This window comes from Eschrichtius robustus, chromosome 5, assembly GCF_028021215.1.
Source record: "Eschrichtius robustus isolate mEscRob2 chromosome 5, mEscRob2.pri, whole genome shotgun sequence".
Classification (NCBI taxonomy): Eukaryota; Metazoa; Chordata; class Mammalia; order Artiodactyla; family Eschrichtiidae; genus Eschrichtius; species Eschrichtius robustus.
Window position 1 is genome coordinate 30,649,706 of NC_090828.1, and position 12,288 is coordinate 30,661,993.

The 12,288-nt window shown below is 44.8% G+C and overlaps 1 protein-coding gene across 3 annotated transcripts in view; it reads right to left on the reverse strand.

The window, feature by feature from the left end:
• Positions 1–3,583: 3,583 nt before the first annotated feature.
• PARD3B (par-3 family cell polarity regulator beta) overlaps positions 3,584–12,288 on the reverse strand; it is a 1,041,870-nt gene continuing 1,033,165 nt past the window's right edge. For 2 of the 3 annotated variants that reach the window (XM_068544614.1, XM_068544613.1), the window contains one exon: positions 7,481–12,125. In XM_068544614.1, coding sequence (XP_068400715.1) covers positions 11,768–12,125 — 358 coding nt within the window. In that variant the 3' untranslated portion in view covers positions 7,481–11,767. Of the gene's footprint in view, positions 3,729–7,480; positions 12,126–12,288 lie in introns of those variants that run through there. The other variant, XR_011074130.1, reaches the window with a different exon arrangement.

Below are 12,288 nucleotides of genomic sequence, written 5' to 3' on the forward strand. Positions count from 1 at the left end.
CTGGCTTAGCACAGTGTTTCTGAACATCACTTTTTTTTTTTTAAACATGCCGTGATTGTTACTGTATACATGTGTGCCATTATCTACTTAATATTTACCTAAATCATTTTGCTTTTAATGAAAACTTACTTCACTACTGTAAGTGGAAAAAAGCCAGGATCATTTTTTACTAAATAGAAGATAAGTATATAATAAATACAGTAAAAGCAAAACAAAGTTATAAAATTCAAACTGGAGCCTGCAGAAGTCTGAGGCGGGCCCTCTGTTAATAAAAGAGCTTAACAAGTTGTAAAGGGGTTTTGAAGACATACAAGCACCTGACCCAGTCTTTCTTCTTGTAGGAAGCAGAGAATTGGAAAGGTAATACTTTCTCATGGTGATGGTGTGCTATTTAAGTTCTGACTAGAGTCAGATTCTTTGCAAAAATCAGGGCTAATAATGGTAAATAACACTGAGCTTCTATTGGCTGATATAATAAATGCTTCGTGTACATTGTTTTGTGTACTCTCCACATCATCCTATGAGGTCAGCATGATCATCACCACTCTAGAAACAGGCAGCTGAAGCCAAGAGACGGTCAGTAACTAGCTGGGTCCCCCAGCTTGTTAATACAAGAGCCACTCGCAGCACATCCACCACTGTGCCTGACTCTAGGATGGCCTGTCCCCCGACTGAGAAGTGGGGGAGGGCGGAGGGTGCATCTGCCAGGTGGCACACCCCGACCTTGGCCCAACGTGACTCTGTTCATCAACCCCACTCCAGTGAGTTGGCTGGGGCAGGGTGATGGTGTAGGATCCGAGTGGCAGAGAGCAGTCAAGTCTTAGTGAAGACCCCAGAGGGAGTTGGGGACAGCTCTAAGGAAGGATGGGGATATCCTGATGCCAGGTCCCTGGGAAGGGCCTCATGCTTTTCAATAGCGCACGGCTGGCACTTGCAGCCAAGAATACTCAGGTTTCCCCACGCTCAGCTTTTCACGGCTCAGGCCTGGTTTGTGTGTTAGGGGAGGGGGGCTGATATAACAGTAGAGGCAAAGTTCTGTGCTCTGGGACAAAGCCAGGTTTCACACACCCGACACCTATAGGACAGTTGATTTACCTGCAGGTGCTCATATGCTAGTTGCTCTACTGTGTTCTCTGCTGAGGGCCTGCATCCTGTTGCTTGATTTTGCAGAACACAGTCCAGAGAACAGGATCCTTTGAAAGTGGGTCCCAAAGCAGTGTGGCTGCAGCTCTATGAGGCTTCCCCTTTAAAACCCGAAGAGAAAAAAATCACCATGAAGAGGCACAGCCCCAGGCCAAACGCTGTCACACTGAGAAGGTCAAGAGAGGGTCAGGAGAGAAACGGATATTGAAAGGCCACCTGGAGAGCAGGGCTCTGCCTGGGTCTCCATCGCCTCCTCCCCGCCTGCCATCTCACACCTGGCGGGTCGAGAGGCAGATGCTGGGAGGGTACAAGGCAAAGGCCCCCCTTTCCAATCACCCCAAATGCTGTTTATCGAAGGGATTTTGACTCCTAGGTGGTGGAGGCTTTTGGAGCTCCAAACTGGGAAGGTATAATATGACTAAAAGCTGCTTTAATAAAGCACAGGGCTGGGTTTGAGCTGCACTCTCCATGAATCAAAGGTGATACCACCGTCTCTCTGAAGATCAGCAAAACTGAGCATTGTGGGGCTGGGACGGCTCTTAAGTCTAATCAACGGGTCTTTGAGCAAAAATATAGCCGTGACTGGAGGACACAGGTGGCTGCACGCTGGAAAATATCCTAAGGAGCGTGCACATTTCCCAGGTGATAAGAATGCTGAGTGGGTCTGAGCTGAGAAACCTTGGAAAACAATTAGCCAGAGAAGCAAGATAACCTGTTGAAATTATGGCCCTGCACTTTACTGCTCTCAATAAATTTTCTGGCAGCCTCTCTCCAACTTAGGGTCCTGGTCTGCTTATACCTTTAATAGTTGGGGGAATTAAGTCATCAAAGTTTCATCTACCTGTCTGACTTCAGTCAAAAGTACAACTTATTTGCCTGGATGCCTTTCAAAACTGCTGTCTACGTAGATTATAATTTAATATATAGTGGAACTAACACGAGGCTGCTTGTTTCTTGAGTCTAAAATGTCAAAATCTGCATTTACACGTTCTGAATTTTCTTCAGCATTGCACACACTTTAAATAGTAATCACAACGTAAGCTATGAAGAATTAAAAGAAATTACACTGAGATTTACTTTTAATCCCCACTGTTCACTGGTGTAGCAAGGAACGTTGTGGACTCAGAGCTGGAGGTGAGATCAGAGCTGCCACTTTACTAGCTATAGCTGGTTCTTATGCTTTTACAGCCTCAGTTTTCTTGCCTGTAAAATGGAGATAATGCCCATCTTAATAGACGTGGAGAGAAAATGAGATATATGTAAGGAAAGCAACTAGCATGGCTCCTGTACACTCAGTAGGTATTAGCCCTCCCCTTTTTATTAAGGGCTGATGATCTGATGAATTTTTCCAATTCAACTCACATAGTGCTTTCATCTGGGCCAGTTTTATTTACCCATTTGTGTGAGCAATTCTCTCAAGTACCCAAATCCCTAGAGCCCCTACGTACTTATTCTTGTTGGGTCTGAAATTCCAAGGGCAAGTTACGTAATTCATTTAAGGCTCTGTTTTCTCATAGAGTTAGAGGGTTAAATGGGCTAAACTACGAAAAACATTTAGGCCAGTATCTAGCAATTGCTAAGCACTGAATCATATTAGCTATTATAATTATTAACCTACAACCTTCCCACCCCCATCACACAATCTGTCCTCTCCATTCCCCCCCAATCAAACGTATTTGGAAGTTTCCTATCTCTGTGTAGATGCTTGTGTTCTGTTCTTCATCTGGAAAGCCAATATCCTCCTTTGCTTGGCCTGCATACGTTCTTCCCATCCTTTAAGGTTATTTCAGACGTTATATATTCCATAAGACCTACCCTGATCCTGTCTACACCCACAGTGAAAAGTCAGGCTTCCCTGGCAGAGTACATCTCCCTCAAGCACTCTCTACATTCAGCTTTGAGTTTCGGTTCTTTGTATACTTGTTTTTCTCTCCTCCTTGACTCTTAGGTCCTTGAGGGTAAAATCCAAGGCTCTTCCATGTCTGGGGTCCTCTGCTGCATTTTACGTGAAGTATCTGTTGGGCCACAATTGAATCACTTTTTATTTTTGAACTTCTTATTAGATTGACTAGGCAGAAGAGCTACAAGGTCAAGGGTTGTTAGGGTCCAGTTAAACCATTTTTTATGGTGTTGCACGTTCATTATTATGTGGCAAACTTAGGTATTTGGGATTGTGTGGGGAGAGTCAGTAACAACCAGCCAAATAAACGTTCAAGTCAAAAGGATGGTAGTTGAACATTAAATGTTGACAGCTCTCCTCCTCTTCCAGAGGACGTGGGCCATCTTTAACCATGACCGATGACCTCTGAGAGCCCAGTGATTTGGAAGGTACAGGGACGAAGCACATTAGCCACATGTCGAGGAAGGAACTTCTGATGCAAGCTGGTGAGGTACCCACCCACATGGCAAAGAGCCTGCTCAGGAGTTGGCAAGCGTGCCAGGAACATAGTAGGTTCTTGAAAAATACTTAATGAATAAGGAAAGTTCCGCTTTCTCTCCCCCGCGTGGCCCTGGAGTACCTGGGTGGCTTTTTCATGCCTCAGTTTCTTCGGTCATAAAATAAGAATGAACCTGATGTTCTCTGACTGTGAACAGAGAATGAGAAGCAAAAATTACTGTGGTCATGAAACATTCAGCATGTGTTGTAAACAATAATCAGTATAAACATGGCCGCTAAAAAAGAAATCTCAATTGTCAAGACACTTACGGAAGTAATCTCTAGTTTCTTTGGATATGCCTAAGCAGTGTTCATTAAACATCTATTTTAGTACCATTGTATGCAAGACTCAGTTCCCTTATGGAAAGTCAGGGAACCATCCAACTCACCACTTACAGTTGTTGAAAGGAACAAGTAATGCAAGTGATTGCAAAGCACTTGCCTAAAATCCAAGGAATTATACAATAATAATAGTAATCATCTGTCACTAAAAGTATTTCCATCTTAGTAGGTTGTAAGTAATACATTTTCTCTCTACTTAAGTCTCTCTTTACTCTCTAGATAATGCATTACCCATTGCATTTACAATCTCCTAGTCTGCTTTGTGCTTTAAATTGGAACCTGGCCTGCCCACGTGAGCGAACACCTTTCACCTCAGGAATAATACCAGGCGATCTTTAACAAAAGGACTTTGAGATTTATGGTTTGGGCTGTGAGGTGGAACATCAGCAGTGCAGCAATTCAGGGAAAGAATCCTCACACCTCATTTCTTCATTCAAATGAATTCAACAAATATTTCTTGAGGGTATAATCAGAGCCAAGCAATGTGTCACATATACGATCCGCCTCAGAAGGCCACACAGACATGGAAACCAATCATTGTAATAGAGGTAATAAAATTTTTATTGAGGATCTGCAGAAAGGATCTCAGTAACACACAGGAGAGAATTGCCAGCTCTGCCTTGGGAGAAGGCTGTGGCAGGTGTCTTGGTTGGTTTAGTTGCAGATAACTGACTCCCTTCTGGCGAAACAGAAAGGGGTTTAAGGTAGGGAGTTAGGTGTTTGCAAACGTGTTGGAAGGGGTGGAGGAGCAGGGTCCAGGCAGGGTTTCCAGGAATAAATCTCAGAACGTTACAGAACTGGCCCGCTGAGGGAGTTGCTACCCTTCAACGACCAGAAAGTCAGGGCCCTGGAAAGCCACTGCCGCAGCTGTGGGCAACAGAATCCTACTGCCTCAGCTGTGATCCTTGCTAACACAGTGGATGACCCTCACATGGCCTCCTGACCCCCAGGAAGCTAGAGACCAGACACCCTTAGAGTAAAACCAAATGCCTCTAGTACTGTGTTTGCCTGCAGAAGCATGCCTGGGCCTCAGTTCCGTCTTCCAGAGTGTTCAGTCTCACTGGTAGAAGCTGGGCCTCACGTGGCACCCAAGCTGTGAGGAAATCTGGAAAGCGTGGCCTCCAGCTTTTGTGTCTCTGGCCTTCAGTAAGTCTTGCTCCAAGAGGGTGGGGTGGATGTGAGGGAGCCAACCTCCTCTTTCTGCATCTAAGTCTTCATGGAGAAAGAAAGAGCCAGGTGGTCTGGGACCTGAAGGAGGAGAGAAGATCCACAGGACAGAGGGTGTTCTGAGCAGGGGAGGCTGTGCTTATTGAGTTTATTGCGTGCTGCCACAGAACAGAGCTGTGAAATGCACGCTTGGTTCAAATAAACAAAAGTAATTGGAAACGACAACAGTATAAGATGTAAAACTTATGTCTTACATAAATGACAAGACATGAGGAGGGAGAGGCACAGTGGACTGATTTGGGAGGGCTTTGGACTTTAGACTTTAAGCTGCAAGTATTAGGGACCCACAGAAAGGCTTTGAGGAGTGAGGGTGTGTGTGTGTGTGTGTGTGTGTGTGTGTGTGTGTGTGTATGGAGGCAAGGATTAATTTTCCTTGACTGCCGGGCAACTATATATAGTATACATAGCAGTGTTCTAGTAAACATCTAACGGTGTGTTATATACAGTGGCATGCTGGTAAACATATAACTGTATGTTATATACAGTGGTGTGCTGGTCATCTTTAACAACTGGCTCTCTAGAGGGGAAAAAGTCCTGATTTGTAGGGTATGCTAATTTCTGTGTTGTGAATGCTTCCAACATGACCTATTTCAAGCTACCAATGTGACATCACTGAACACGGAGTTGGGAAGAGATGCAGACAACTGGCTCCTGAGAGCTGGTGAAAACTCGCTCCAGAGCTCCTATGTTTGTCATGTGAGTTAATTCTTAAAACAATCCCATAAGATGTATAGGAGTTTCATTTCACAAATGGTAAAACTAAGGCCTAGAGAGAGAAATATTTTACCCAAGGTTATGTAGCTAATTAGTGGTTGAACCTAATTTTAGATCCAGGTCTGCCTGTTTTCAAAGCCAATGTTCTCTCAACAAGATCATGTTGCCTCCAGAAGAGTAATATGGTGAGCTCTCCATTTCAGAAAAGTCTCTCTGGCAGTACAGAGCAGAGGCTGAGACTGTAGTGTGAAAGAGTACTAGACAATATATCAGTGGATCAGTGTGTATGTGTTCCAATACAATTTTATTTACCAAAGGTGGTGGGGTGTGTACAGTACAGAGCGGGTCAGAAGGAAACACAGTAAGAGGCAGGAGATCACGTAGAAGGTTACTGAGGAGGGTGGGTGACAGGTGATGGCGCTGAACTAAGGTGATGGTAGGATGTCAGCAATCATGGACATATTTGATAGAATTGCAGGATGGAATTTGCTGGCCTTCCATTTCTTTAGATGGATATGGTTGTGGGGAAGGAGCAGGGTTATAAATGGGAAGTCAAGGATTATTCCCAGATTTCTGGTTTGTAACTGTGAACATGGTCGTGTGATTGGCCAGCATAGAGTCACGAGAAGCAGGTTTCTTTGGAGAAAGCCTGTTTTCAGTTTGGACATGTTGAGTGCAAAGGGCTTACGGAAAGTCCCAGTGGGGATGTCCAGTAGGAAAGTGGAAATGCATGTCCTCAGGAGAGAGATCAGAGCTGGAAAGTGTGAGCAAAGCAGTCCAGGGTGGTAGCTAAAAGGCTGTGGATGAACTTGGAGAGTGTGGAGAGGGCTGAGAAGAGCCAGTGGAGTTGCCTGGGAAACGTAGGGATGGTCTCAAGGAAAACCAACTTAGAATCATGTTTCTTTAGACAAGGTAAGAGTGTTTCTAACATGAGAGAGGGGTCAACAGTGTTGGATGCATTTGTGGATGCTGTGATGCACTGCCCAGATCCCACTTCAGGAATGAAGAGCTATTTTCCCAGCTGCTGCGAATAGCGCCCAAGGATGACCCCAGCTGTCAGCCCTTTTGGGGATTGCCTCACCTGAAGAAAACTGCCTGGTTCTGGGTCTCCCCTACTGCCAGGAGTAGCCCGTATCTATCCCCTGACCAAGATAGTGGGCTAAAGGCCCATCTCCCTTGTCCCCACTTGGGATGACTCTATGGGGCCACTGCAGCTCCAAGTTTCCCTGTGGAGTTGGCTGAGCCCAAGTTGGGAGTGTGTGGCAGCTCAGTCTTTCCCTCTCCGCCCCATCCTGTCTTCTTCCCCTGCCTTCTATAGGTACTGAACCCAAGTGCACTCCCAAATAAACATCCTGCTTGTTCATTCCCATCTCAAGCATCTGCTTTTGGGGGAGCCCAGCATGTGACGGATGCTCTTTCCCTGTGTCCTCTGCCCTGTGGGGTTGCTATTCAAGGGTGAGCAGGACCAGACCTACCTACCTATTGATTCATCAAACCCTAAAACAAACCGGTGGTGGGTAAAAAACAAGATTTGACTTTTACTGACTGAATAAAGCTTTATTTTGATGCAAAATAAACAAGAAAAATTTATATATTCATATATAACAATATCCAAAATCTTTCTGTGGTAAAAATGGGATCATCCTAAAAAGTCTGTAAAGAATTCATTCTCCACCCCCTATGCCAAAATATGATTGCAGATAATTTATCTCCAGAACTTATGGACAGACTTGGTATCATATAAGCACAGGAAAACACTAGAAAAAGTGACTGTATAAACAGCAGGTTTTGTTTTTATGTTCCAGTAGTAAACAGCACTGCAGTCAGCATGGATGGAACATAACACTGTCTGAAAGAGCTGAGTCAGGAGACAGTCTTGGGGGTTAGTTCACTCTCCACTCGGGGCTTATCGTGAAGCCCACCTTTAAAAGCCAGGCTGTGTGAGACTCTATTACGATTTAAGGACGTGAGGGAGAGTTTCCCTTAGAAGTTGTAGCTGCATATGAGATTCTAGGCTTATTTTAGATATCTAACTTTCATTTTCTTTTTTATCAGAAAGGTGACTTTGTAGGGATATCTTATGGGGACTCCTCTTTCTGGTCTCATTGTGGCATCATTTCCACTTAAGTCGGCGTGAACCGGGAGTGCAGAGAAATACCATCGCGGGCTGTTTCCGACTCCAACTCCCTCCTGCCTAATTGCGCTAAATCTGGACTTTCTGTTGCTCGTGGACTCAAAGCAGTAGGGTGTCTACCCAATTTAGCACCAATTTGAAGGCCATTCATTGTGGATTTCAGGGCTTAATGCCAATGAAAGTTTTAGAGACACATATTGCTGTCCACACCAAACTCTCCAGATCTCTATATCCCTCTGAAATGCTAAGATGTTCCTCCAAAGAAAATGAACGCTGTGGTTACAGGTTAGGGAATGAACACTCTTTAAAGGCTTGATCACTGTGTATACCAGCCCTATGCATGGCAACTCCAAAAGTTGTCAGGTGGATTTCCTTCAGAAGATAGATTTCATTCAAGAAGTTCCTAAATCTTTGGAAGGAATAATGAATCATGTTTTAATTTTGTTACTGGTGGCAAAAATAAAGCTACAGTGAAGTCTCAAATCTCCTCTCTCAGTTGGTATGCATAGAGTTTCCTCCTCAGGGTGACGGTGGGTCTGTGGCTCTACCTGTGCTCTTGATTATAAGATCTTTGCTCTGTGCTGTACTATGAGGTCAACGCATATAGATCTAAAAATCTAAGAATAAGGAGCTTCACGGTAATTTTTTTCCCCAATTTTTGTTGTCAATCATGATTTAAGAAAATACTCCTGACTTTGAGCTTGCCTTTCATCCAGTGATGTGATACCATAGGGAAGCAATATTATACCAAGAGTGACACTGCCACAGACCAATGACACAATGGGTTAGTGAGATGTTGTGTTTCGCTCCCTTGTAGAGGACTGAATTTGCCTGCATCTAAAATTTTTCGGTGGTCTGCTCCCTTTTATTTCTCTATTCCTGCAAATAGGGACAAAAACAGAGCTCCTTAAAATAACTAGTTATTTGAGGCCAATACACCATTTCAAGGCCTGGATGACCCAGTGGTCAGGTGAGGAGCCGGGTGGGTGTACGTTGATGGATTTGCAGCTCGCCAAGCTCGCCGTGCCACCTTTTCCTGGGGGTCTATTAGCATTCCGAGCTACAAGGAGACACCTGGTTGAGTTTTTCCAAGGCCGTAAATAAACCAGGAACTATTTCCTGCTACTGAGCACCTATTGATTATAGCCTGGTCTTCTAAATGTTCTAAACAACCTGTTCTCTTAAATACTGGGAAAGAGTTCCATAACCTCTGGGTGGTGACAGTTGGAGGGCTGGTTCACAGGCATTTATAAAGCTTACATTCAAGCTGTTCTTAATTGTTACTTGGCTTGATGAAGACGGTCGCACACGTAATGCTAGCTTCTTTTGGGTAGGGTCTAATGGGGCACGTGTTCTACTTCCAAGCAAGAAAAGAAAACTGCTATAATCTTTTTTTCATCTGTTTTCATAGTACCTTCACATCCTTGGCTGCACCTCAGGATTAGCAACTGTTTTATTACCTGTGTGTACAACACACACCCATGCTTGGAGCAGCTTTCCCCGAGCCTGAGTGCAGGAGATACGCGTACAAGGTGGCAATGTGGTGAAAATACAGGCATTCTTCCTACGAGGGCCACTCCTCCAACACACACAGAGCGTCTCACCTTATACCACTGCCCCTTGTGGGACGTTGGCCTTAATCCAGAAGGAAGCTTCTGGCTTGGCTATGTCCAGTAGTCTACAGAAATTTGGTTAAATTATGGAACACCCTAAAGAGCTGATTTTTAATGCTTCAAAATACATCACACTTCCCTCACGTTATCATTGTCTTCTTGAAGGTTTATTTAGCTTGAGGGGAAGGCAGCTTGCAGCATGTTGGCTGGGAAACCCTGCAGCTCACCTGCACTCCAGCTCTAGGTGAGCAGGGCCCAACCCTCAACCTCTGCACAAACTGCAAACAGTCTAAAGGTGCCTGGCATAAGAGAGATGATTGATAGAGGGCAAAAAACAACTTGACAGTCTGTTTTCAAGAGGGCCATAAGTAAACTGTAGTTTAGAAAATGATACCTCTTAAAGTTCAGTAAATAACACTAGTTAAGTAAGTCTAAACCCAGCAGTTGCATCATTCTTGGTAACAGATCTCTATTTTAAATTAAAATAAGACTAAACTGGGCTGGAGAGATACTCTATATATTCAATAATACTATAATTTATTAAATCCTAGCAGTCAGAGGTATCCTAATCTTGGCCAAAATATGTCTAAATTGAACTCAAGACATTTTTATGGGAGGGAATGAAGAAGGAATGTAAAAAGGTTTTAAAAAGTACTGCAAGAGTCACTGAACAATTCGAGTTGCTGCTCCCATGCTTTGCGGTTTCTCAGTTTTCTCTTATGTTCTCATTTGGGTTAGGTTGTAGGTTCTAGAGGTTCTATGTTGAAATAAGTAGAATATAGCTGCAAAGCTCTAAAAACATTGTGATGGATTTTGGAGGGTGGGCTTTCAGCTTTTCGAAGCCATAAGACCTTCTTTTCCCAACTGGAGACCTTGACCTTGGTCTTGCCCTGACTTCTGTTAATGAAATAATATAGCAGATATACAATGATTTAGTTTTATGTTCCTTCTGTTTTCTGGCTTTTTTCCTTTTTATTCCCTTCCTCATCAAACTTTCCAGAAAGCATTTTTATTTTCCATTCTCCATACTGGTAATCACACACTTTCATACACACACACACACACACACACACACACACGCACGCGCACACACACAGAGTCAGTCACCACCATCTACAACCTGCCGGTTATTGTTCCCAACGAGCACGGTCAGCCCCTCCCTGACGCCGGGTGCATATGGCACTGTTTGGCACTGAGTCTGGAATTGCCATCTCCAGAGCACTGCTTCCTGTGCAAACTAACCAGTGGGCCCTCTTTTTCCCGAGTACGTCTTAACTCTCAAGTGGGAGCCTTAAAATAGAGGCCCCCCACTTACAGTAATTATAGGCAGGAGATTTTGGGATGCCTTGGAAACCAGATATCTCCATGCTGTTGTGCCTGGAACGTGGGAGGAAAGAAGGTGAGGACCACAGGAATGTCAGCCTCTTAACCTGATTGCCTTGATGCTAGGCATCTATTTCTTCTGGAAGCTCTGACTAGCTTTGTACATTCTCCCAGGACACCAATACTGCATTCACATCTTACTTTTATACTAAAAGCAAGGAAACGTGACATGCTTATACCAAGTGAGTGGAACTGAGAACCTGAAAAATTCTACAAATAAAGAAATGCAGCCTCCCTCTAGGTATAAAACATTTCAAGGAGATCACTCGTCATGTTTGCCACTGTTGTTTTTTTCAATGTAAAAACCACTCACTTAGGACACCCATATTGGCAACCACTCTTCACAGACTTAACAACGCTAATCAGGTGGCTGAAGGTTAGTCTCTGAATGGATGATGATCCCGGGCAGAGTCTGCGCTCCGTGATGCCAGTGCTGTGGGGCATGTCTGTGCTCCAGGGAGGCACCGTGTTGTAGATCTCCATTGTTATTTGCCTGTTCAATTGCCACTCTCAGTGACCTGAACAAGTCTAAAAGTATTTCAGGCAGTATTTTTTTCATGGCCCCATCCTTCCTCTTCCTTCCGATTTCCCTGCCCAAACTCCTGTCCCCTTCTTTCTCTCTGATTAGCAGTCATGTGTTGCAGCCTCAGTGAGAAAAACCTAATCTGTACCATGGAGAATTCTTAACAGGAAGAAGGCCTTAAGGTGTAGGAGGAACAAAGGTGATGTTGGATGTCTTCCTTTCTGGGCTGGGCTGAGCTTGGTGGCGTTCAGCTACACGGCTGCGGTCATGGGGTTCTTCTGCCGGGGATCCTGCATTCGATAGGGGTACCGATCTGGGCTGCCCCCTCGGGGCACTGGTCTGCCCATTTCTGGGTAGGCTGGTACTCTGTGGTGCTGAGGAGGGGAAGGTGGGACATCTTGTCGGAAGGGTCCTTTGTGCTGGGGGGCTGGCGGGGGCGGATAGTACTGGGTATACCGGAGATCTGTGATCCTCAGATCTGGGGGGCGGGGGTAGCTCCCTTTGGGCGGATGCACAGGATGAACCCCTGGGTAATACGGAAGCTCCCTTTCCTTGTAGAGCCCTCGAGGTGCTGCTGTCAGATAGTCTACAGGATCCGCTGGTCCTCCCCTGGAAAGAGAATAGACATATATCAATGACTACGAAGCCAGCTGCCCAGATGATGACCACATTCCTTAGCCTCCCATGTAGTTTGGCGTGGCCACAGCCTGGATCTGGCCGGTGGGATGTGAACAGACGTGATGTGTGCCCTTAAAAGGAAGAAAGGGACACT